Here is a 25,590-nt window from a genome sequence, read left to right as displayed (position 1 = left end):
AAGAGTCTCTTGAAATTACAAAACTACAGTAGGGACCACTGAGCAGGGTGGGCTGAGTGAGTGTCAAAACTGGCTCTTGTCCAGGAACCAGATTTCCTTTAAAGCCAGGGGGAAAAAAGAGGAACTGTTCTACAGTAGGAAAGGAGAGAACCCACACACAGAAACTTCCTTTGTTCCACCTCTTCCTATTTACTTACATATCCAATTCTCAAACCTTGAGTCACTGCAGCTTGCACATATACAGTAATAATTATTTGTACAAAAGACGGTAAGTCCCTTTACACCTTAAAAAAAAGTGTGTCTATAGCAGTTTGGATAAATATTGAGAACCTCAAAAAAACATGGTGGCTAAAACTGCTTTAAAAGGACAAAAAACAGTTAAAACCCACTAACCTCTAGGTTCCTGCATTATTTCCTCTGTTTTTTTTCACCAGGAAGTTTGTGCCATCTGAGCAAATTGATATAATAGTGCCTGCATGACAGGAGTGGTGCTGTTTTATGTGTTTGTGTTGTTAGCGTGGGACCAACCGCTCACAGCTATGGGCCAGTTTGCTTTTGTTTGTGGGTGTGGGGGTGTGTGCTTGCATCCTGCATCAATCCCCATACCAACATCCTACCTATAAAACACATGGGTGGGCAGTTCTGTTTATTGTACGGGTTAGCAAACAACGCTTACTTATTTAGTGAGTCAGTCATAATGGTTAAATCCATTTATTACCTTCCTCTGCCTGTTTTCAATCATAATCTTTATTTCCATTTTGCCTTCAGCACACTGCTGGCAAGGAAGAATTACAAGACCTCTCGTGCACTGAAAGACGACATTAAACAGTTATAAACGTTTGTTTTGGGTAGTGGATTATGGCTGGATTCAGCAGACAGAATTCAATAGTTTGTAGAAGGGGTTGCACGGTCAATGTTTTTCCACTTACTATCCGATACAGATACCCTGGTTTGAGATATCTGCCAGTACTAAGTTAAAAAAAACAGGATTCACCTTATTACCCAATCTAGTTTTTAACCTGAAACAAATGCTCTACCAAAGACATAACAGAGAGAGCTTCTTCAAACGTCTGACCTTGAAGTCAGTTTTTCTCTAAATGGTAAATGGACTCAGAGTTCAGTATCTTGTTCAACGACGCTTTGACATGTAGACTAGAGTGAAAGATGTCAAAGATATTGCCAAAACTGAATGATGAAAAACACATTTTTCCAGTTCAGTTTGAAGTAGTTGATGTCTGGTGAAATTGGTAACAAAGAGGGTGCTGCACAAAAAAGCTCGTTGCAGTCGCCTTGTTCATTGCCAGAACGCTGTACTAGGAATGTACAGTATTCACCGACTTGACTCGCAAACACACACCAAGCTGTACTGAAACTTGAAAATGTGAAATACAAACCAGTAAGGTTGTGCCCCACTCTGAGCGCAACCTTTACTTTGAGGACGAATGATCTCCTCTATGTGACCATTTCACCTAGCAACAGCCCGCAACCACTCACCAACAGGTTGTGACCAGAGGTTGTTATAGGGGGTCTCTGATAGGTCTCTAGGTCTATGTGACTGAGGCTGAACCTACATAATATGTCTGTGATCACCAGCCATTTTATTAGGTACGTCTTAATACTAGGTTTTACTGCCTTTTGTCTTTAGAACTGCATTAAATCCTTTTTAAATCATAGATTCACTATGTTGCCATCTATATTGCTCTGTGTTTACATTATAGAATAGCTTTCCTGTTCTACCTATTCCCAATGGTGCCCTATGGGTTTAATTATAGTGAACGTACTGTCATGTTCAAGACCATTCTGACATAATATGAGCTTTGTGACATGGTTCTTTATCCTGCTGGAAGTAGAAGATGAAAATGGTGTTCATAAAGGGATGGTGATGGTACTACTTAATAATCAAAAAGCTAATAACAATAATACTTGGATTACTGATGCTCAAAGTGTGATTAAAAATTCTCCACACCAAGCTGCACCTGAAGTGCTGATCCAATTACATTTTGACGTGCTTATGCAAAATCCTCACTCTGAATATTACAGCAGAGACTTAGATGACAGGAGTGGCACTTTGTGGTGTTTGTATTGCTGTAGCCACTCTACTTGTGTTCAGACTGAAGCAAAAGTGTGATCATAAAACAAGCAGAGCTTCTTTTAATTTAATAATACTAGTGGCCATATAGCTAGGAATACGATTGGTGAATGACAATGGCAACAAAAAGTTGGCAGGCACACGCTAAGTGTTGTTTGCCAATAAGGTGGCATAGACTGATTGTAAATGTTAAGGCAGCTATAGACCATTAAGAATAATAAAACACCAGCAAAAATGTATAGAAAGAAATACAAAAAGGATGATTTGTATTTTTGGATATTCATTTAATGATATCACTTTTTCCACTTGTACAAAGATGTTCACAGAGTAAAAAATAAACAACACATAATAGCAAAGGGTTTCCCAAAGTAAACAGGGAAAAATTAACAATCACATCGAAAATACTTGTGGTGATCTTCAATATTTTCTATTTTACAGAAAAAAATATTCCAGTTTTATCACATGATCGTGGGTTCTCCAGACGCTTACGTTAGCATAGAGTTGTTAGCTGTACACTGGAAATACTTTAGGTAACTTTACAGACATTCACAGAGGTGTCTTTGGTGTGTTTGCCTTTAAGTGGAGTTGCTTAAGTACCTCCGCAGGCATGTGGGCACATAAAGGGGTTAACTGATACAGGTGTTTGTGCAAGACAGAACATGTGCTTGCATTATCGCTGATGATGACAGATCTGCACACACACATACACACACACACACACATACGCATCCACACATACACGCACCTGCACCCCCTCATGCACCTCTCATTAATTTGCTTTGGAGCTTACTGACCTGTCTGTAATAATAGCAGTCATGCAGTGGATCTCTGCTAGTCTCACAACAATATAAACACTCTGTTAGCTGCATTCTGGCTTGTGCCTGTTCATAGTCTCGTTTAGTACGAATGAGCAAAACCGGGATCCTGCTTGCCAAAGAGAAATTGTGCATAGCGTTACATGCAGGCTATTTTTTAATCAAGGGAAACACAATACACATCCACTGTTTGCTTTACTTTTTGTCAGCCAGGCCGGTTAGTATGTTTTAAGTGTATTTTGGTTGAGGGATAAAACGGTGACTATAAACCATAAATAAGGTATCCGAAGTTTTGCTGCGTATTGTCAAGTGTTTTACTGTAATTACCTGTGAAACAGAGGGGGATATGTCAACTGCTCCCCTCTGTACTTTTTCTAATCCTGCTTACCTCCTCTCTTTGTGGTGGCAAAGCAGGCTGAGGGCTCCAGTATGGAGAAGGGGGATTTAGTCTCGACTCTGTCCAGACTCACATCTACTTAGACTGTCTGATATTCTGGGGGCAAAGCTCTTTGATTGACTTTACTGGTACCAATGAGTTTTAATCTTCAAAGATTTTAATCTGCTGTTTTGTCTGTTAGTCACAAGAGGTGGGGAGGAGGGTGCTGAGGGCTGTTAACAGTCACAATGTTGCACAATTTTTAAAAAATAATAGTCACAGATATAAAAAAAAAAAAAGCATGACAAACATACATAACAAAGTCTTAGAGCCAGATAAAACAATAAAGGCATCAGTTTTTTCTTTGCACAACTTCATTTAGTGTCTTAAAGGTCATTCACAGCAAGCAAGCACTGATCCCGTTGTGGGGTAGTACTGATGAGTTACACTCAGCAAAAAAAAATTGCTGACTGTTTTAGTTGGGCTGGTGTGATCGGGAAAGGCAGCACAACCCCATTTTAGTCCACACCCCTTTATGGACAGATAAAGGAGAGCATGAGGTGATTCTGTCTCTTAACCCTGTTTTCAGTCAATGACAAAAAAAACACGAGTTCCAGCATCATATCACACCATGGGGCCTGACTGCATTCAAGCAAATATGCAGCCTTTAAATGGAGTGAAAAGCACATTTTATGCTTTTTGAAGTCCAAAAGCAAATTCTGAACTTGTTTAACGTCTGCTTAGACAACGAAATAACCAGGAAGTTCAATATATGTCCATCTTCCTGTTTCCTGGTTGGTCAGCTGACACTTTGTTGTCCACTTTCACAACGGCAGTAGCTGCTCCTTTTTTCTTTTTCTTTTTTTTACTTAGGAGGGCAAAGTTGAACATTTAAAAATCCTCATTGGGATTAGAGTAGTGAAAAAGGCAGTTGTCAAAAGCAGGAAGGCTTATGTAAAGATATGTTGTTATTTGACATACAGTGATCCTGTAGTAGTAAAACCTCATATTCCTGATTTCCACTCTGAACAGCAGGTTCTGGGATCATAAGTTGCAACTGCTTTTGAGGCAGGGGCCCATTGTCTAAGCCAGCTTTAACTCCATCCAACTCTAGCTGGGAGGGATCACAGTCAAGGTCTAGGTTGCCCTTGGTCCTCTTCCTGCGAAGATAGCATACCACTCCCACTGCTACTGCTATCAGTATAAGAAGTAGCAGGATCACAATTGCAGGGGCCAGCATTTTGGTTAGCTTTGGATCCTCAACCAGTGGAATAGTGCCTCTAAGGATTCGAGGGGCTGTATGGACCTCAGTGCAGACGCTGTCTATGCCATTGGGGGACCTTAATGGACTGGCACACACCATGTAGGTGGAGTTAGGATTCAGGCCGTTAAGTGTGTACTCCAGCAAGGTTGGAGGGAGATTGAATTGAATTTGTCTGCGATCTGGTCCAGAGAGATTGCGGTAGGTTAAACGGATTCCATGGATGTTAGGCTGCTTTTCAGTGTAGCGATGAAAGTCCAGGAGGACAGAAGTTCCGGTTATCTCACGCAAGCTGATGTCGAGTGTGTCTGCAGTGACAGTTGGTATGTGGGGTTCTGCATCAGGTGGTGAAGGTGGGTGATGGTTTTGGATTTCACAGTACATGCCAGAGGTACCAGGTGGACAGGTGCACTTTACCTGACCACGTTGGTCCAAATGACAAGTACCCCCATTCAGACAGTTGTGAGAGGGACAGAAATTCTCCTCGTCTGGGTTTATGCTGCTACTGGGGGACGCAGGAACAGGGGGGTCCGGAGAATCACCTTCTTTTTCAGTGGGGTTGTCACTGGCCCGAGGAGCGGGAATTACCTTAGTAGTTGTTGGGAAGGTAGTGACTAGAGCAGGCTGGGTGGTAGTTGTTTTTACAGTACTAGTGGTGACAGTGGTTGTGGTAGGACAGCCAAAATCTCTATGATCCAGTCTTTCTAATACCTTTCCAGCATTGATAGGTGGGAAATGGCAGCGGGTCTCCTCTGTTTTCTCAAGGGTGATGCTCTGGGTTCTGAGCCATCTCGGGAACCATGCTAAGTTGCAGAGGCAGTTGAAGGGATTTTGTGCAAGTGTGAGCTTTCTGAGGTGGGGGAATAGCTGGGAGAACTCTTCAGGGAGGCCCTGCAGACTGAGGCTGCTTATGTCCAACTCCTGCAGCTCCCCAAGGTTTTGCAGGTCCTGAACCTTAACAGGACCCATTGGGTTTCCAGCCAGGCTAAGGTGAATCAGCCCTGGGGTCTCTTTAAGCACTGAGGGAAAAGACTCGAGTTTGTTTTCTGAGATGTCCAATTCATGGAGATTCTTCAGACCAGTTATGAGCTCCTCATTCAGACTGGTAAGCCCCACACCTCCCAATTTGAGTGACTCGAGGTTTGGGGTCTGAAGGTCTGAAGGACCCAAAGTGGGTAAAGTATTAAAGCGAAGGTCCAGCAACAGCAGATGAGACATTGATAGGGTTGGAAGGGATGTCAACTGGTTCCCCTGCAGTTTGAGTTCAATTAGGTGCTCCAAGCCATTAAAGGCTGCAGGGTGGATAGTCTTGATGTGATTACTATATAAATAAAGACGCTCAAGCAGTTTCATACCGTGGAAGCATTCCTCTGAAATGTGAGTGATCTGGTTGGATGACAAGTCCAGGTTTCGCAAAGAAATCAGAGGTTCAAACACCCGATTGGGAAGATGGGTTAGTTTATTTTGACTGAGATCCAGCATGTCCAGGTTCTGTAGTCCATTAAAGTCCTCAGCTGTCAAGCCTTCAATCCCATTGGAAAACAGGTAGAGGCTTTTTGTGACTGGGTCCACTCCCTTTGGCATGGTAGAGGAACGTCTTTGGAAACAAAAAATGGATCCTGAAGAACAGCTGCAACCTACTGGGCATTCGCTAGAAAAGATGCCATCAGGAAGGATGAGGAGAAACACAAAGGGGATCACAGGAATGTGAAAGATCTTCATGGTGCTGACTCTCTCCATGCTCAGCCTGAAACAAGATAACATAAAAAAAAAACCTATTAGTCAACTGTATAAACATTCATAGTAATAAAGAATAAATACTGACCGGTAAATAGGATACAACAGCAGTATATAAACATTTTATGGCCTTTGTCATCAGTCACATACATTTAAGGGCATGTAGAACAACAGAGATTTTCCAAATTGGCTTGAGTGAGTTATTGATTCACAGCGTGCTCTTTACTGAATTTCATGAAGCCAGATTACTATCAAAGGCTTTACCTATGTGCAGCCAGTGATCAAAGGTGGTCAAACAATAGGGCTGTGTCCATGACCTCAGTCTCGAGCCTGATGCCATACTCTGTGAAAAGCTGACATAATGGCACCCTGCCACACTTTTCTGGCTAAAAGACATTGCCTATGTAATAGTCTGTGCAGCAAGATATATGCAGTGATCTCACAGTTTTAAATTTGGATCTAGACTGCCAACACAGCACCGTACACTCTGTGGGATTAAAGTTAACAGTCCTCCCTATGCTAATGACTGGCACTGAAGCCTGTCAACCACACGCTATTTGTCTGCAACAAAGTGTGTTTCTCTGTTTCTCACGAGCCAGTGAAACAGCCGAATGTCCTTTGAACAATTAAATCCATGCCTGAGTATCTTCAGTTTAATATAACCATGTCACCTTTGTGTGTCTGTGTGTATAATGTATGCCACACTACACCCGATTGTGAAGAATTGGCCATAGATGTAAATGACTCACACTTCCCGTGTTGTTGATACACAGCCTGCCAGCTAGTTATATATGTCTAATAAACATTTCCAACTGGGTTTGAAGGAGGAGTTCTGCTGATGATGAGAGTAGAACATCAATAAGATATATTACAGTGATTCAAAGCCAAAATGAGCCCAGGCCTTAAAACAAATACACTGGAAGTGTCAACACAGTGCTTGAAAGAACTCAAAGGAGAAGAGGGATGTGAAGAGGCATAGAGGACTGAATGGAAATAGAGAAGTCAGACAGCCTTGGAGAACGAGGCAACACTATCCACCTTTGATGATTTTAGCAGTCAACTTTATTTAATATCACTATTTAATTTTAGTTACTTGAAAAAGTGGTTTTAGGGCTTTAAATGATGCAGTTGTTATTTGCACTACACAAACACTGTTCTTACACTGCTTAACTGGGGTCACTCCTCATTTCACCAAAATAGCCAAATAAATTATTGTGTGTTTTATTTTTTGATTCTATTCTTTTTTTTTCTTTTTTTCCCAAACTTGCATGTTAATATGTGAAAAATATCTCCTTTAAATTAAATAAATAGTATAAAAATTCCATAATCTCTGGTACAGGTTCAGCATTTGTTGTCTTTGTACTATTTATGATTAAATACAGGGTTTAAAATCAAGTGTTGTTGTTGTTTTCCTTAATTGACTCATGCAGTAGGCATCATTAGCCATGTTTTGCTGTTTCATTAATACAAAGTAGAAGTTTTAGGCCCGGTAAATGTTACTGTGGCAAAAGAGTAGATGTAAATTTTAAGAACTTTTCAATATCATGCTCTGGTCTTTCTTTTCACTTTTTAATAAAACATGCACAAAAAAAGTCATTGTATCCAATGTCTGAACTTGGAGAGGAGATCAAGGCAGCTACATCAGTGAGCCAGAGGAAGGGCGAGTATCATCTCATCACACCACAGCTATGGCATTTATTTTCCTTCCCTTTTGGCATACTTTTCTTTCCGCTCCTCCTTGAAATTGCACCCTCCTTGGAAAGAGTTCCCCATCTCTTATTTTCCTTCTCCAGTGTATAAACTAAAAGCAACTATGGCATAGGCTTGAGCTCCCACTGCCAACTCTTTCCAACAAGGCAGAACTATTGTTCTGTTCAGCCAAATGTTAATGACATGAACCTGCTCAAACCTTACATGTTTATTAAGCAAAACAGCTAGCGGGTTTTTAGAGTCTGCACCTGCTAACAGGATGGAAACACTGTCCAGCTTTGTCAGCCATGCGGAAAGTTAGACGCCTTCTGTGCTGGAAAATCTCGTGCTGAAAGCAATCATGACATAAGCTTGCTGGCGACTATGACTAAATACACACACTCACTGAAACAGGTGATATGTACAGTTTATTTTCACCTGTTCAGAAATTCATATTCTACTCAACAAATACTTGAGTCACAACTCCAAAGGCCAGATATAGTCTTGGAGACTCATTTTTTGAGACCAGGCTCAGAAATTATGGATGCATTGATGAAAAAGGGGGAAAAGAAAGTGTAGCTGCTGTGCTGCATATGTGTGTAGAGCAAGGAAAAATAAAAGGATTTGGGAAGATAAACAGGAGATAAAGAGGATAGGGAGAATCAAACAACAGCTGGAATGCATGCAGATGGTTTCAGGTTTTCATAGCATCACTGTGCCGGGTGCTGCATTTTAGTTTCAGGCCATGATATCGCGTGTGTATTAGAGAGGGTACACACACGTTATTTTAACCTTCTTCAAAATGTAGAAAAAGTATATTGAGTGTTAGAAGTTGTCCAAAAAAATGTTCTTATTTCTTCTGGACATAGCGGAACTTCACTTTGTTACAATATATCAGGGCCAGACACGGGTATAGGGGTCTGCTGCCAGAATATACAACAACATCAAGGCAGCTTTGAGAGAAGAGTAAGCTATGCAGATAAAACTGTGAATATTTTTCTTAGAAACTCATCGTGGCGATTCTACCGTAGCTCCCCGGGGCAACGTGTTTATTTGAGTGTGCCTCATTCCAAAGTGGGCCAGGCACATCTGATAACCCAATGGAGGAGAAACTGTGGTGGAGGTGGATGGGGAGGGATTTACCCAGCGAATATAGCCAGATCACAGATAAACTGTAGCTTGATAGTTTAGATTTGCCTGCTTTCTTTCCCTTCAAATGTGTGGCTTATGCAGATCGGAGGTTAAGATAAGGTGCAGTTGTGGCGTCAGTGCAGCATTGATCCAATATGCTCTGGTACTGACTGCCTCCTGTGAGTGGAGGTGGAGGGCTGAAAGAGAGATTAAAATTTTGAGGAATGGCCCTCCCCCCTCCCTTTTAGCCTTCTTTCTCTCTCCTTGAGTTGTAATTTCCTTTTCTCTCCCCTGTGCATTTGAGATATTTCTGAGACAGACAGCCGGTGAGTTTGAAAAAGTAAGGAAGCTTATTTTAGGTTTATGAACCGACAATGGATTGAATTAATGTGACCTTGTCTGTCTGTCACGCGATAATCGTGCTTACTTCTGTGGGGTTTTTATGCATGAGTTCAGGTTTCTGGTCCATACTAGAAGAAGACATGTTGGCTGATTAATACACAGTATCACCCAAGAGCCTGAAACAGTAAGAGGAAAGCACACACACACACACAAAAGAAAAAACAGACTTTGGGAACATCTTTGCGTAATAATAGTGGGGAAAGCATTGCCTAAGAGCCTTAGAAAGAAAAATCAACGGAAGGAACAAAAGCATTTTCCCCTCTCCCCCCTCTCACTTCTTATCCAGGTTTTTCTTTCTTTTCAAGATAAGGAAGAAAAGAAAACACAAGCAGCAGTGAAGACGAGAGCGGGTTTCTGTCAGCAGGGGCACCAGGGTGAATAAGGCCTGGCTTTGAAGTGGGCTTCAACAATTAAATCCTGGCTGGATGAGTGTCAAGAGTTTTTATCTTTAGAGCCGAAGGCCAACACTGAGGGGTAATGAAGGCAACAAGAAAGTTGTGGTGTGTATGAGTTTAGGCTGGTCACACGTCATTGTGCATAATTTGGCAAGCCGGGTCAGAGAGCAACATGCCAAGTTACTGTAAGAGGATAAGGCTGCTCAATGCAGAGCGTAGGCTTCCAATAAAAAAGTTCCTTATCTTTTAAGGGAACAATGCTTGTGGTATGCACATTAGAGTATCATCTACGTAGGTATGCACAGGCCTGCTGGCTCTGCGGTGCCCTAATATAATATTTACTATTTCTGCAAGCTGAGCTAACTTATTATAGCTGGTTCATACTCGAATTCATACTAGTCATACATAATAATCCTTTCCAGTGTCAATCTTTTCCCTCTATGTTTTTGCAGCTTTTCCATCTATGAGAAGGCAAAAGTCCACACACTCCAAACACACTCATGTTCTTGTCCCTTTCCACTGTCAGCAGTGTCCCAGATGGATGTTGTTATCCACAATCCTGTGGGGCTATCCATCAACGTGACAAAGGGGTCAAGAGATAATTAGAAATGAAGCTGAAGGGGGGGAAAAAAACACTTATGTAGAATATTTGATGATGACAAGATTGCATGTAATGTAGCTCTGGAGAGACATGAAAACATCTGTTCAGACACCAGAAACACAAAGCTTAAAGTATGAATTCAAACAATGTCAGCTATGTTAACGCAAGACTGCCAGTATGTGTGAAATGCAGGAAATATTTGTTTATAAGCCAACACGTTTTTTGTTTGTCACTTTGATGCTGGTTGTACCTGTTGAACTATGGTAGATAAGAAAACACATTTTTACGGTGGCACGAGGAGCGCAGCACTTGATGTCATCAACGCTCAGTGAGGGGATGCTCAGAGGTTTTAGGATCATAACAGGATAGCAAGATTTTCTGCTTACACAAAAGCCATTGGCTGTTTTCTTTCATCATTGTGTGCTGTCAGCGCAAATAATGGTAAAATTGTAACGAGGCAAGAAAGGATTAGGTGTCTCTTAAGATCAAGGCTCAGCTGCATTAAAATCTAAGTGAAGCCAGTCGTAACTTTGTTAAAAAGACAGATCACATTCCAAAATATGCTCTGCTAATGCAGCACTTACATCAAGGTCAATCAAGAAGACAGAAAACAAACACGCCAGGCGGAAGGGAGGGGAATGTGAAACAAGAGAAGAATGATCGTTTTACTGAGTTTGTCACTGGTAATACTCCTCTTGAAGCCACAGTATCACTGCTGTGCTTTGTAGTGGTACGGAGGGGGTTGGGCTCTGTAGCAGTTTTACAAACAAAGCTTCCTACTGATTTCAGCCTTACCACAAGAAAAAAGGGAATTAACTCACCCATTGTACATCTGCTTCTGCTAGTGCTGAATGATGGGGCTGATGTTTTCATAAACAGGCAGGTTGTAGTTGGTCCGCTTCCTAATAACAGACCAATGATGCACTTTTCTCAACTTTCTACACTTGAAGCATTCCATACTGTGATTTATATCTCAACTAGCCGCTTCAATATCGGTGTTAAAGGCGGCTCTTTTCATCTGCGGATTTATAGGTCGAAACGTGCCTGCATATTACGACAATGTGAAGCAATAATTAGAGCCTACAGCTGGAGAACTTGAAAGAGAGCAATAATATACAGTCCAGGGGTGAATGGGAGGGTAGTAGAATAGTAACACTCACATAAAACTGTGTATATCTTCAGCGCTGTGGGGCAGCTCTGTGTTTGAGGAGTTACATTTTGGATTTCGGTGTAACACATCTGTTTTAATGTGCTAAGAATGAAGTTGCAAAATACAGCTGCAAGGGAGACAGAGGAGGCCAGCGTGGCCAGTTCAGCAGGGCTTAGGTGGTGTGGCAACTTCAGATCAAATTATGTTAAAACCAGGGCTCTAAGCACTGGTAGGAAAAATTTATACTCATTGCAGCATCCTTGATATATAGGCAAAACAATTTGTGCATAAACACGACACCAACTTCAAGCCTATTTTCTGTCATTTACAAACCATTACATTTTTTAGGTTATATTACACATGGCTACAAGGGTCAGTATAAGATAATTACGGATTATTTTCATCTATGAATCATGCAAAGCTATTCTAGCAGAGTCCAACAATGAGAATGTGTGAAGCTGAATATGAGAATAATAGTGGCCCGCCACTGACTCCAGTGGCAGAAGAAAGAAAACTAAAGATGCTATATAAATAAAGACAGCAAATGCTAGCACAGAAGAGTCTGAAAGCCAAACAGTATTTCTTCCATTCATCTGGTCATATAGCATCAGTCCATGGAACAATAAAACCAATGAGCCAATGAAGCATAGAGTGTCTCCTGGTGGTCAGAGGTCAGACTCTGTTTCCACTTCTCTTGCTATTCTGTTGTTGTCTGTTGTAACTCTGGCCCAGACAGCATAGATAAAAGGCCTTGTTCGACACAGGTACACACCCAGCTCCAGTTACACCCGTGTCTACCTGAGCCTTACAAGTCCTCATCTTCACAACAGGTGTTTTCTCTCCTCCTCCAGGGCAGCATGAAACCCAAAACCTCAGGAGTGTGTCTGAGTAAATGTTGTTACCTGCGCCAAACTTCCAGCCTTTACCGGCTGCGCACTCCTACCTAAGCGGAGGCGAGAGGGGAAAGGAAACAAGCAGAGGTGGGCAGCCAGGCAGCCAAAACCAGACGAGCTGGATCTCTGCAGCAGCATGTGTGCAATCTAGTTGTGCCTCCTCTGAGCTTTAGAGCATAGAGGTCAGCTACTACGAGTTCCAAAAGGAAATGTGGGCCATTTCCTTTTGTTTTATTGCTATAGGATATGACTGATGGTGTAGTAGACGCTAGACCCAATTTTGTTTTCATAAAAGCTCACATGAGAGGAGACACAGGATGCACTGACGGAGGCTGTGTCTTCTATTATCTTCTTATTCTGTGTCTCAGACACAGGGTCCACTTGTTTTGTCTCGACTTTGACGCCAGTCTCTCATCAGCGCACCCTGCCCTGTGACCTTTGGGGACAGACAGACAGTCAGAGGTCTCACATACGCATCTATCTGATATCTTCACCATGGGATACTCACATTACACAGATACAGCAGATTTCAGTTCACCAACAACAACCTGTGCTTTGATCTGTTTTGTTATTTCTCCTTGGTGTTTACTCCTGCAGTGTTTCTTGCTCCCTTGGTCTTTTCTCTGTTGGTCTTTTCAGTCAGACACAACAGCAAACCACACCATTGAAGAAGTCACTGCCTGAGTCCAAGAGTACTAAATCACCAGGAAACAGTAAATATGACATCCTTGTGTCACAAAAAACTGGACTTTCTCCAAGTCTGGGCTTGTGCCTTCATATCCTGCGTATGACTAACCACGCCTCTACCCAGAATCAAAACTTCATTGTGCTTTCTGGCACGCTGACCCTGTTTGCAGTTGTCCACACATCTGTGGAGTGTGTGTGGTAGAAACACCCAAAGCAAGCTGTGACTGACAGCAGGTGGTGATTCAGAATGACTTCTATTGACAGTCCTCAAAACACCTGACATAACAGGACGGTGCGTCTGTGTGTTGCATGTGTGTTAAGTTTTGCGGTTTAAAGCGACTGGGTGGACCTGTTCTATCAGTGAGCCTAAAATAATGTGCACACTTTGACACTCTGTCTGCTCCAGTAGCATTCATTTGACTCCGGTATGACAAATGCTAGTTTGTCCCCTGGCCACTATGACCTTTATCTACCTGAAACCAGCCAGCCTGCATTTTTTTTCCATAGTACAAATCACTTTAAAGGAGACTTACCAGGAAACTAAAGCATAGGCCAGAATTAACATAAACCACTCTTAAGCTTTGCTTTTATTAAAAGATCAGGGTATGGTCCTACTTTGTGGACAGCTGTTGACACTGTTTTCATCTTTATCCTGTTTGTATGATTCAGGCACAAAGCAGGATTATGAGTGCCTCCAGGTCAGACTGACTGACAGGCTGGCAATCCTTGTTAGACAAACAAAGCCACACGTACTGACGAAGCGCTCGTATATTATCCATCCGCCTGTCTGTGTCATCTTTCTTCTTATTGTTTGAACCGTTGTAGCTGCTACTGTTTATCTGAGTATCTACTCTAACCCCCCCCTGACACACACACACACACACACACACACACACACACACACACACACACACACACACACACACACACACACACACACACACACACAAATACAGCATTATAACAGAAGGTGCTCTTGTTTAACACGTCACACAAATATCTCTGAAATTCCCCGTCTCAGCCTTGTGATTTTTGCGCCCCGCACTCTACTTGCTCCTCTGTTTGCCCCTTTTGCTTCCCTCAGGTTTGTTCATGTCGCTGACAGGAACACAACTGGAATCTGATGAAGGCATGTCTTCTCCACTTGCCACAACAGCCCTGGGAGGCCTCATGGCTGCTATGTAGCAGCCTACATGCTCATTAGACTAATGAGAGCTCCGGGCTAAAGTAATGGGGATGGTAAACAGAAGCTTAAGGGGAGCAGTAGTGGTGACAGGTAAATATCAGCTTCTTTAATAAAAATGCAGTTTAGGATTTAGACTACGTTCAGCATGCAGACTTGGAAATATACATTTAAACTCACACCTGATCAGCACATGACAGTTTTATCATTTGACTGTGTCAACACATCTTTCACCTGTCTGCAATAATACAACAAGATGAGCACTACAGGACATTTCTCTCAATGAGATGTACAGAGGTCAAAGAGATAACAGGTCTTATTTGGTATTTAAGCTACATCTTAAAAGGGAGTTTGCCTTCTCTAACTGCTCAACTATGACAATATAGAAAATGAGAGAGGCGATGGGAAAAGAGCCGAGTGAATTACTGATAAATTGTCTATTTTAGCTTTGAGCTAAGCCGCTGATTTGGTAGTCTCTGCTGTCGAGTGAGTGGCAGATTGAATCACGTTCACTTGTCAGTATTATTAATTCTTTGTTACGTAAAGATAGTGGCAGTAGTGCAGCTGTCCTGCTTTTTCTTCTGTATCAGAAACATCACTCGGAGGCAGGCACCATACCTGTTTTTCTGGGCCCTAACCCCACACCCCTACCTTTTCCACAAGTTACCGTTTGTTATTTTTCTAGTTATTCTTCCCTGCAGTCTTTTCCTTTTAAAAAAACAAAACAAAAAAACAACTTAGACATGTGCCACACACACAAGATAAATGTGAACTGGAGATCGTCGGTGCTGATTACGATGTCACAAAGGAATTTATTGTGAAACTGCTGCCTGTGTCGGCACCGCGCCAGCGCTGGGGAGCCTGGCTGGCAAATCAACAGTCAGGCGGCACAGTTTTCCCAACCCCCAAGGTTGACATGCCTTTCCTCCGTAGCCTCAGGTGCCCTGTGACTTGTTTATTAAGAAATTACAACCAGTGTTTTTTAAGGGTATTCAAACTGGTCTCTTGGAAATCTGAGTTCATTAACTATGTAATCCTTTTCATAATTTGCTAGAGAACCAGCCCCCCCATTCAATATCATTCCTCTCAATTATTACTTCATAATCTCCACTGCAATGTCTGGAAATTAAATTTAAAAAAATCCACAGATACACAATAGGATGCTGTGAGCCAGCATTTTATCACCACACTGACATGCTACGCTACCTGTGCCAACAGCTGATTAAACAGGTGAGCTCTGCCATGTTAGAGACTGTAAAGACCTCATTCAGCAACAGTCTATTAAGACATCAACAGTGACCCACAACTCAGCAGGCTGCCCACAGCAGGTGTGCTTTTCCTAACACTTAAACAAGATGAAGGAGGGGAGACGAGGAGGGTAATGACAGCAGAGGAGGTGTAAATAAGTGAGCCTTTAGCCTGCTTTTCCCTAGAGGCTGTCAGTATGCACAATTCAGGATACATTTCTGCCGAATGCTGCAATCTATCTTAAATGATGGATTGTATAGAAGGCCATCAAAATCAGTGTACAGTATACCTCTTATAATGTGAAAATAAATCAGCTGATCTCATTTGTATGTCAAAGAGAAATAAGTAGAAACCAGTGGATGGTTCACATTCAGATTAGAGTGTGATTTCTGACCCATATCTTGGCATTTGGTATAAAAGATGTGTGTTTCTGTAGGTCTGTGTTCGGTTAGTCAAAGCCAGAGAAGACCCAACATTCAGTAAAAGAGAGAAGACATAAATGGTTCTTTGTTATCGTAGCAATTTGTCTACATTGAGAGCAGTTTACTTGTTCTCATCGACACAGTCGTTCAGGCTAGTCATTAAGTGAGTCAAGCAGATTCCTGAGCTGACCTGTAACATAGGGAACAATGCTTACCTGTGTAAGTGTTTGCTCACACGTGTGTGTGATCTGGCTATACGTATGGTTGAGTCACGGTATATAAATATCCCGGAACACCTTTGTTTGCTCTTACATGTTTGCTTTTAGGTAAAAATATTAACAATATTAAGTGACTCTTGCCGCGGTGTCAAGAGTGCACTGACTTGTGGCATTTCTGGACATTGAAAGCACAGAGCCAGCAGAGACTGCTCACACCCAGACATTTGGCTTGAATTCAGCGCCTCGTTATGTGCGTACACCCATATTTTACCTCGTATTGAGGAGCGTGTAGGTGTGGCTAGACGTGTGTAGTGTTACAGTAAATGCTTAAGAAAAAGGCAGGAAAAACAAGCATGCAGGATGTCAGCGTATGCTGCAGTCAAAGGCAGTGTTGATGTTAAAACTTCAGGATCATGGCATTAATGGAGTCAGTGTGTGTTTTAACACTGAAGCATTGACTGCATAGCAAATAATTTACAGCGAGCGAGCCGAAACCTCGACCTGAGGAATGTCTGCATGTTCTACAAGCCAAAAGCAGCAGGAGAAGAACTCAGTTTCACCAATCTTCTCGGCTCATCTCTGTTTTCCCTGAGATGGACGAGGTGGGGGAGCAATTAGTGAAAGTAGCGATGTGCGTCCAGATGCTCAAGGCTATGCCATATCCTGTGTGTGTGTGTGTGTGTGTGTGTGTGTGTGTGTGTGTGTGTGTGTGTGTGTATCTTTACAAGCCCACACAGTTCCTGTTACAGCTCATTGAGAACTAGCACAACACAGGCTGGATGGAGAATGAGAGGTCGGAAGGAGCGTGTAGGTGAATCCTGCTCTGTCAGACAGTAAAACAAGACAAGCCGACTAGACTCTTGATACAGCAACACATTAAAAAGCTGCAGATTGACTATTCTAATGGCCAGTCTGAAGTTTAGCGCTCATTGTTTTTGATAGACTGCATACCGACAGGATTGTGTTCATTTTTTGTCTGTTTATATCTGGATTTCCTGAGAGGGGTGACTCCACTGATCAGGACAAAAACTTTTAAATGATAAAACAGATATTCTTCTTTTTCATGTGCAATACTTTAAGATTATTGTTGGAATATCATCACGATGGTGTCACCAGACTTTGAGGGGATTTGAAAGTAATGCCAAAACAGCAGAAACCATGTAGGTTACTAAGAAAATGTTTTCAACAAACACAGGGTCATTATTCTACCTTTTTCTCCAGCAACCAGACCGGTAACTTCAAACTTCCTCCATTCCCCCCTTTCCTTCTCCCTCTGTCTAAAACTCTACACAGCCTCACTGTATCTATTAAATGCCGTGTGTGCTAAGAGAGGCGCTCTTGTTCTCCTGCCAGTCTTGTTAAGAGGCTCAGAGCTGTGTGAAAGGATCCCATTGAGGGAGCAGAGTGTTATGGTTAACATGGTAAAGACCGCCAACTGCGTGCCGTTTGGGTTTCTTGGTGCAAATATTCACAGGGCTGTATTATTTAGCCCGTGCCAAAACTACTACATTACTTTTCTGTCTACTTTTTCTTCTTGTATAATAACTTAAGCTATCTTTGCACCTTGGTATCAAGTAAAACGACCACATCTTTCAGATATAATTAAAACTCACCCCATGAAGATGCTTCCACTATTCTTCTTCAGGTCTTCTTTCCCTGTAAGGAACACAAGAGCTGTAAAAACAAGCCAGAGAGGTGTTGCAATATTTTTCTGAGTGCCTCTTTTCTACTTATTTGGAATCCAGCCCCCTTTCATGTCTTGTCAAAAGCACATAAGTGAAACAGGAAGTTTTTTTCCTGTTAATTGGGTAAATTCCACCCGAGTGTGGGAGCACGCCGAGCAATGGCAGAGCCGTGTGGCAACAACACGAAAATGATGGAGTGCCAGAGGAAGAATGCGGGCCGACCACTCTTTCTCCATCATCTCCTACTACAGATGGACTGTAGTATCGGTCCATCTGCCATAAACTGCAGTTGTGTACTGTACGCAGAATTGTGCAGTATGTTGTCATTCAATCAAATGGTTTTTATTTCTATTTCAGAGCAAAATTAGGCTTTCCACTGTAAGCCAAGAACAGCTTTTCATTTTATGATATCAGCTGGCAAAAGCTGACCGCGCTTTCTTCATTTCTTTCTTAATGGTGAACATTGCTTTAGCCATAACCACAGCACAATTTGTGCGTGCGTTCATGTTCGTGCTGCTTTCTGTGACTATTATCTGGTATCAGATGTTATTTCTGAATGTGATTACAGGATCATAAACATTAGTTGGTTTGGGGAAAAACCTAAAGAGTGCCTGATGGATGTTTTATTTGTGAGAGGCATTTAGCCAAAAGCACTTTCAACATTCTTTTCTATTGGCAAACTGTTGTTTTTTTTTCTTTTTCATTGATATAATGCTGTTCTAAAATGGTTTCTGAGATAATTACCTAAGAAACACAGCATGCCTATTCTTTCTCTGTGTACTGTACAGCATTGTATATCTGTCCGCGGAGCATAAACCGGCCTGACTCTTCCAGAAAGTTCCCGCTAAGCAGCCATTTTTCATATATCTAAGCTCTGAGTCACAGTCTGTGGATGCGAAAAACAGAGTGACTACAAAACCACGTGTTATACCTGGCTTGTGTGACTCCTGAAACCTGACTTCACTTTGCGTGTAGCATATCTCTGAGCAGCCACATGCTTCCTTCATGTCAAGGGTGTAGTGTTTATATCTGAAAATAACCTGTTGCACTGCAGGGCTGGCTTTGGCACGCTGACCTGTGTTGAGGCCCGTGCTGCGCTCTGCATCCATGTGTTTATTTGTCTGTGGGACTGCTGCACAGAAGCTTTTTTGTGAACGTACGTGTGCGGTCAGTGGGTGTTTTTTCCTGTGATTTGCATACATTCGCACAGGTAAATCCAGCAGTGGCTGAGCGAGCGCTTCTTGCATGAGTGGCTGCTAAGTTAACTACGGGGACTCCTTTCTGCTGACACAACCCACGGATCTGTTACCCGAGGTCACTGTATCTCGCTCTCAGACAGTCCTTCAGCTGAACTGTAAATGTTTTTGCTTTCAAAGTGGAACTAGACACCCTAAAATAGATACAAATTGTCTTTTACCGCTAAACGTCTTACATGACTGCAAAAGACTAAACTGCTAACAACAGTGTCCTGGTCTTGGTTTCCCTTAATAGCTTAAACAATCTCTTCCACTATTGTCTCAAAGACATTCGGTCTTTAATTAGTGCAGACTGCATGCTACCAAAACATTTGTAGTATCTTTTAACCTGCTTTGTACCTCTTATTTTCTCTCTTTTCGCTATTATTGGCTTACTTTGATATTCAATCTCTCTCTGACTCCCTCTTTCCTTTTTTGGGAGCACTGATACGTTTTAGCTTTTCTCTCCACTGTAATTTTCTTCCTTCCTCTGTGTTCATCTGTTCAACATAAATATCACCTCACCCTCGTCGCCTCTGTTTCTCCTTCTCTCTCTTTCTTTCTCCCTCCCTCTCTTCTCCTTCCCATCTGGTTTAAACTCTCGTACGACAGGAGGGAGCTGAGCAGCTTGACAATAACACTGGAACCGTTTTGTTGTGGAGTAATCATCCTTTTACTTGGATGGCTGGCATTTAATGTGACACTCTTGGAAGCTTCTTCTTGGGTAAATCTGTACCAGTGACAAGTTGCGACTTGTCATTGATACAGATTTGTCACTGTCACAACTGCCTTTCGGTTCATGCAGGCTGATGCACGATCGTCTTCAGGCATATGTGCATGCATGCTCAGATGTTTCTGAGTAAGGCTCAGGCTTCTGGCTCTTTATCAGGGTGGACAGCGCCAGATAACAACACTATCTGTGTCTGCTGGTAGCCGTGTAAATAGACCTTAAGGAAAAGGGGACCCGGCGGACTAAAGCACTGTCTGGTGCGATGAAAGAGAGCAACTGTGTGCGTACGTGTCACCTTGTAAGCGACACACACTTACATGAAAGTGTGAGTGACCACTTTCTATGGTCTCACACACTTGGTGACCCAGCTGTGAGCAGACGAACACTAACCCAAAGGTACATGCACTTCTTAGTGAAACATTAACAACTGACATTAAACTTAATGCTTTGTGTCAAAGTTTGTTATTAATACCCTAAATTTTCATTTGGCGGCAAATAATTTAGCCCTGTGCTTGTGTGCGCGTGTGCATTTGCCCTTGCTTTTGCTCTTGCCCAGTAAAATCTGGTTTAGGGCTCATTTCCTAATTACAGTGCTGGCCAGAAGTAATTACAACCTTAGATTAAGAGCCGTTTCTCCTTTTTTTATAGGTTCACTGAAATGCAGCAATTTGTGGTGACTTGGGACGAGCATCCTCCTTCTCATCCTCTCTCTCTCTCTGTTACTCTCCATCTGCCTCTCTCTCTCTCGCTCTGCTCCTCTCCCTCTCTACTCCACTGGAATTTGGGGGATTTTATTTTTTGCCTCTTTGCAGATTTTCCACTCAAGTGAGAAGGTTAAAAAAATAGCGCAGTTAATCACATGAGCGGTTCATTTCAAACAAGAGATAGGGAAAAGCTGTGAAATATGACTTTAGTGGGCCTGCGTGTCTCTGTGGACATATGGACACGGAGGACAGCAGTTATTTGGGGTTTGCACTCAATCCGGGGCACTCCAAAGCCCGCAGATCCCTTTGCATGTGTGTGTCTATTTATGCAAGGTTTTGAAGTGGTTCTTCTGAACGCATCATTTGGATGCATCGGCAAGCTCTTCTTCAATTTAGCTTGGCAGGCGTATGGGCTGGGGTTTGCCCTCCACATACCGCTGGTTCAGCATTGATGTTTGAGGCTGAGGCCTTTGAAGCCAGGGGTTTTATTTAAGACGCCTCTTATAACGGAGGAGCTCCGGCTCTTAGTTGTCAACCAGAGAGCAGAATCCCCCCACCCCCTGCTGAGAAGCACCTGAAAAGGGGCACCCGGAAGGAGGATTTGCACTCCTTGAATCGCTCACACAGACTCCTTGCTAATTGCGATGAGACTCCAGCTTCACGTGTTCTCCAGAAAAATAAACACACGCACACATATTTGCACACTTACTCCAACTTTCTGTCCTGTCGACTCTCCTTTCCCTCCCCGCTGCGTAACTGCCCCGCTCTTATCCTCCTTTTGTACCTCTACCCCCCATATCTCTCCACTCTTCCCTTCCCTAGGCCTCCTCGCCTCACGTACCTGACTTTTAACCCTCTAATCCCTCTGATACAGAGGGAAGGGTGATTCAGCCACTGCTGCTAATTGGCATAAAAAAAAGATAAATCCTTCCCCTCTTAAACAGTTTGGAGAAAGAAAAGAATTATTCATTATAATAATCAGTAGATTTATAGGCAGCAGATGCTACTGTAAGATGTCCAGCTCATCTTTTTGTCTCGTCTCAAAACAAAAAACTTAAAGATCACCAACTGTCAGTCATCATCTGCAGCAGATTTAGACATCAGTGCTCTTTCCCTCTCGAGCTCTTTTGCACAGATAATGAAACACTGGCCTTGATTTTGTAAAAGAAAAAAAATAACCCAGAAGTAATAAAAATAACAGATAAAGGTACAGGCTGACACAACGTTGGTAACCAGATCTTGATGGGTCCTGTGGTTTCAACATCACTGTCACAGTGGTGTGACAGCAGGCCTGTGCTTAATTGTATAAATTAGATTCTAGAACAAAGGGGTCGCCTTAGTCATGCTTCCCCATCCACAGTCAGACACTTAAGGGGAATAAATATACCGGAAAGTGGAGCACGGATAATCAGTCTGAGGTTATTATGTATCTCGTGCACAACTGCAAGTCTTTGACTTCAATTTTTACATCACAGAAGACATGCAGCTTCCTTGTTTATCTCTTCCTGTAATCACCCTTCTTTCATCACTGAGACGGTTGTGTCAACAAGTTACTTTCTAGGCCTAACAGTCACTGAAACACGAAGCTTCAAGTCTCTACATGTTTTTAGTCTTACTTAACATATTAAAAAATTCAAGCACACTTCTGCATTCTGTAGTATTCCAAGCTGTGCCCACAAACAGTCTGTTGCGCTGTTGTCTTGCCATCTCTTCCACACATTATCCTCAAAGTTCTCCACATTAGTGGAGGATAATTGGTCTCCTGTGGCTGCTCTGCAATTTCTGTTGGCCTAATATAAACAGATTACAACTATTTTATACTGTCAGAAACACATTAGCTTCTCCTGTAGTGTAATTATAGTCTGTGAGGAAACACTTGGTGGTAATAGAGAGGCTTTTGGGGCAGTTTGTGCTGCTTATTTGGCCTTGGGATGGATCGGGTGATTTGCAGCATCTGTTTGTGTGGGCCTTATAAATGATGCTCATCTGAGGACTGAATTTAGGATTCAAGTGATGAGATATACTGTGATTTATTAGATTCGATTTTTTTTTTGATCAGGTGAGTATTTGGAACTATTCATATAATAAAACAGAGATGAAAGAACGCTGGTGAGATTGATGTTAGTATGTTTAATTTGGCACATTATTTGGAAAGGTGAGATCATATTTTCAGACACAGACACACTGAGATTGGTCTAAACCTGTTGATCCTGTCACTTGATTGGATGCTGGTTTATTGGTGGGCTTGATCACTGTGAGATTTAATCTTTCAGGAATGTGACCCCATGGCTCACTGCTCTGCTGCACACTTGCAGTAGATTTCTACCTTTCCGCACATCTGAGCAACTGTTTCATTTTTTATGTCTCTGCACCGAAATGCCTTCAGCTAAAAGTCAAATTGCGCAGAATGTTAAAAATAATAATGAAGTTATGTAATCCCTTTTAATAACAGTAGCAGCATTTGATGGACAGCCCAATTATTAGTAGCCTATTGCAACGGGGCTTCAGTAAGCTTTTTACTGGCAGCTGGCTTTTGGCGTTATACAAATGAAACATGGTTGTGTTTTAATCTACGGAATTACTCAAAATCTGAGGTTTAATCAGCGCATGCTTCATAATGCTGCTCCTATGAAACATAGCCCTTACTTCCTCGACAGTTTGTGCTTCACATTGAAAGCAATGACCGTCCAAATGCTAAAATAACCAAATGTACTGAATTTGCAACTTCGAGTGGTGTGCGTATTGGAGCCGTTTCAGCGCTCTTGTCCTGCTGAACTTGGTGTTGTGGGACGTCCCCTTGTGTGGTTCCAAAAACAGCTGTCCTCTGCGGTGGACACCGCTCGGTGCGGTGTAGACATTCGGCACGGCTCTTGCATGCTGCACGGCGTCCTGCGGTCCAACACCAGCCCGCCTCATTACCGTCCCGGCGGCTCTTTTTGCACCGCGCACACGCTCGCGTTTTCTGTTTTCTGGGTTTGTTTGGTTTATTTACGCGCTTTCCAAATATAAAGGAACTCGCGTTTTGTTGTCTGGAGAATTAATGGAGCCCACATCTCCAATAAACCTGTTGAATCCAATGACTCAGCAGCGCATCTATGCAAATAACCCATTTAAAAAAAATTAAATTCAGATTTCCACTTAGTTGCTGTGCATTTACAGGAGAAACAGGTTCGTGTTTAACGCACTGTACATTACAAGCAAAACGCGTTTTTGCAAAGCAGACACGAGTCTGTTGAATTATTTGAGCGAGTTTTTGTTAAGAAAGTTGTCACAGGAGAGAAAAAACTCGGTACCACTGTCAGCTTGTGCTTAAAAGAGGAAATAAAGCCGACAAACAGCTGGAGTGTTTTTTTTTTCTGTTATACATTCATTTTATTCTGACAGTCAGTCGATTCAGATGTTTTTAAAATGATCATTTACTTAACCCCGTTTGTCAATATATCCCTGTTCACGCGTCTTTACGCTGGACTCGATCATGCCGAAAGTGTTTTAGAGCTAAAACACACACACACACACACACATACACACACAAAAAACAAAACAATATTCACTCTACCATTTAAAATATAAGTAAGAATAAGTAAGTCAACTCTTACCCGTAACTTCGGAAAAGTGAAGCTGGAAGCGCAGCGCTTGTGTCTTTATCCAAGAAGAGCACTTCACCGATATAACTCCAAACCTGGTAGTTTCCCTGCGTGCGTTCTCGCAAAAAGAGACCTTTCTGTGAACGTATGAAACTTACAAGGAACGGTCTTCATGAAATCCTTGGAGGGGTACCCCTGCCTCCACGTCAAGGAATGCGTTCAAGTACCGACTCCCTGGACAAAAAGCGCTTTATTGGTGAGCACAGAGGAGAGTTTAAAGCGGAGGAATGGGAGGGGCGAGGCGCGCTGCAGTTGGGCGCACTCCTGTGCTGAGCGGAGAGCAACAAACATCTCACCTTGCAGCTTTGCAGAGCGCGAAGGAGAGAAATTCCAGGCTCTTTTCAGCTCACTATTTCTTAATTCCTACCTGCGTGACCTGTTTTGAGCAAGATACATTACTGATCTTACTATTTACTTTTACAAAAAGTTAGTCGCATTTCCTTTGAGGGACCATTAACTTTGCCTCAGAGCACTGTTTGTGTCTTTCTCTGCAAGAAATAAGCAAACTGATACAGGTTTTTGCTTGGATACAGAGAATGGTGAGAGCAGTCAATCAAAGTGACCAGTTGATCCCCAATTAACCTTCTGCATAAATAGGGAGTGCCTGCAAGATTAAAAATAGAGTGGACCAGAACAGGTTTGATTAGAAAGATTGAAAGCCAAAAGTCATGGATAATCTGAATGGATATTCAGATAGATTAGCAATGATCAGAAGGTGGAGAAAGTTATAGTTTTAGTGTGTCTAGCAGCTGAAGTTGTTGCCATCGGACAAATGGCCAAAGCCTAATCAGATGGAAAGGACTGGGGGTTAAAAAGTGATCCATGGCATATTCAACTTCACATTAAATGAGAATAATATGTTAGTAACTGTTTCTTTCATTTGTTCTTATGCTTCATCTGTTCATTCACTTATGGGGGACAGCCAGTTGCCTCCGCAGTGTACGTGCGGTTTACATTAGCTCATATGGTTGCTTTCGTTGACGGAGATGTCTTCAAGCTGAGAAAGCTATCAAATACTTCCTAACTCCAGTGACAAACTACCCGTTGGCAGCTGGGAGCCTATTTCAATGCCAGCCTTTCCCAACAAGGTGCAGTAAGGCGATAGCTCTCTGGAACTGTGTCACCACCGGTGTGTGCTTTTGGCCTCATGTCACAGAATTACACAGATCCCTGAAGCATACAGTGGCTGATTTTTATCAGCACGTTGCTGCTTTTTCTCTTAATGTTGGCAAGAAATTGTAAAAGATCATTTGAGCCAGGTTTAATTCCTCATGGCTGAAGGCAGAGACACTCCA

At 42.4% G+C, this 25,590-nt stretch overlaps 2 protein-coding genes across 4 annotated transcripts in view; one reads left to right on the top strand and one right to left on the bottom strand.

Annotated features, from left to right (window-relative positions):
* vasnb (vasorin b) lies at positions 1-25,324 on the bottom strand. 2 transcript variants are annotated; one of them, XM_005943995.3, is made up of 3 exons: positions 24,248-25,324; positions 17,911-17,953; positions 1-6,288 (listed from the first exon to the last, which is right to left on the bottom strand). In XM_005943995.3, the coding sequence occupies exons 2-3, from the start codon at positions 17,913-17,915 to the stop codon at positions 4,215-4,217; spliced, it is 2,079 nt and encodes a 692-aa protein (XP_005944057.1). In that variant the 5' UTR covers positions 17,916-17,953; positions 24,248-25,324; the 3' UTR covers positions 1-4,214. The 2 variants fall into 2 exon arrangements, with proteins under 2 accessions (XP_005944057.1, XP_042084555.1); XM_042228621.1 differs by having other exon boundaries at positions 17,911-25,324.
* LOC102296362 (mitochondrial import inner membrane translocase subunit TIM16) overlaps positions 1-25,590 on the top strand; it is a 112,577-nt gene that overhangs the window by 53,832 nt on the left and 33,155 nt on the right. The gene's annotated exons all lie outside the window — the stretch shown is intronic.

This window comes from Haplochromis burtoni, unplaced genomic scaffold (assembly GCF_018398535.1).
Source record: "Haplochromis burtoni strain Fernald_Lab_line unplaced genomic scaffold, NCSU_Asbu1 Contig_336, whole genome shotgun sequence".
Classification (NCBI taxonomy): Eukaryota; Metazoa; Chordata; class Actinopteri; order Cichliformes; family Cichlidae; genus Haplochromis; species Haplochromis burtoni.
Note: the sequence above shows the minus strand (reverse complement) of the source record. Positions and strands in the feature narration are given on the sequence as shown.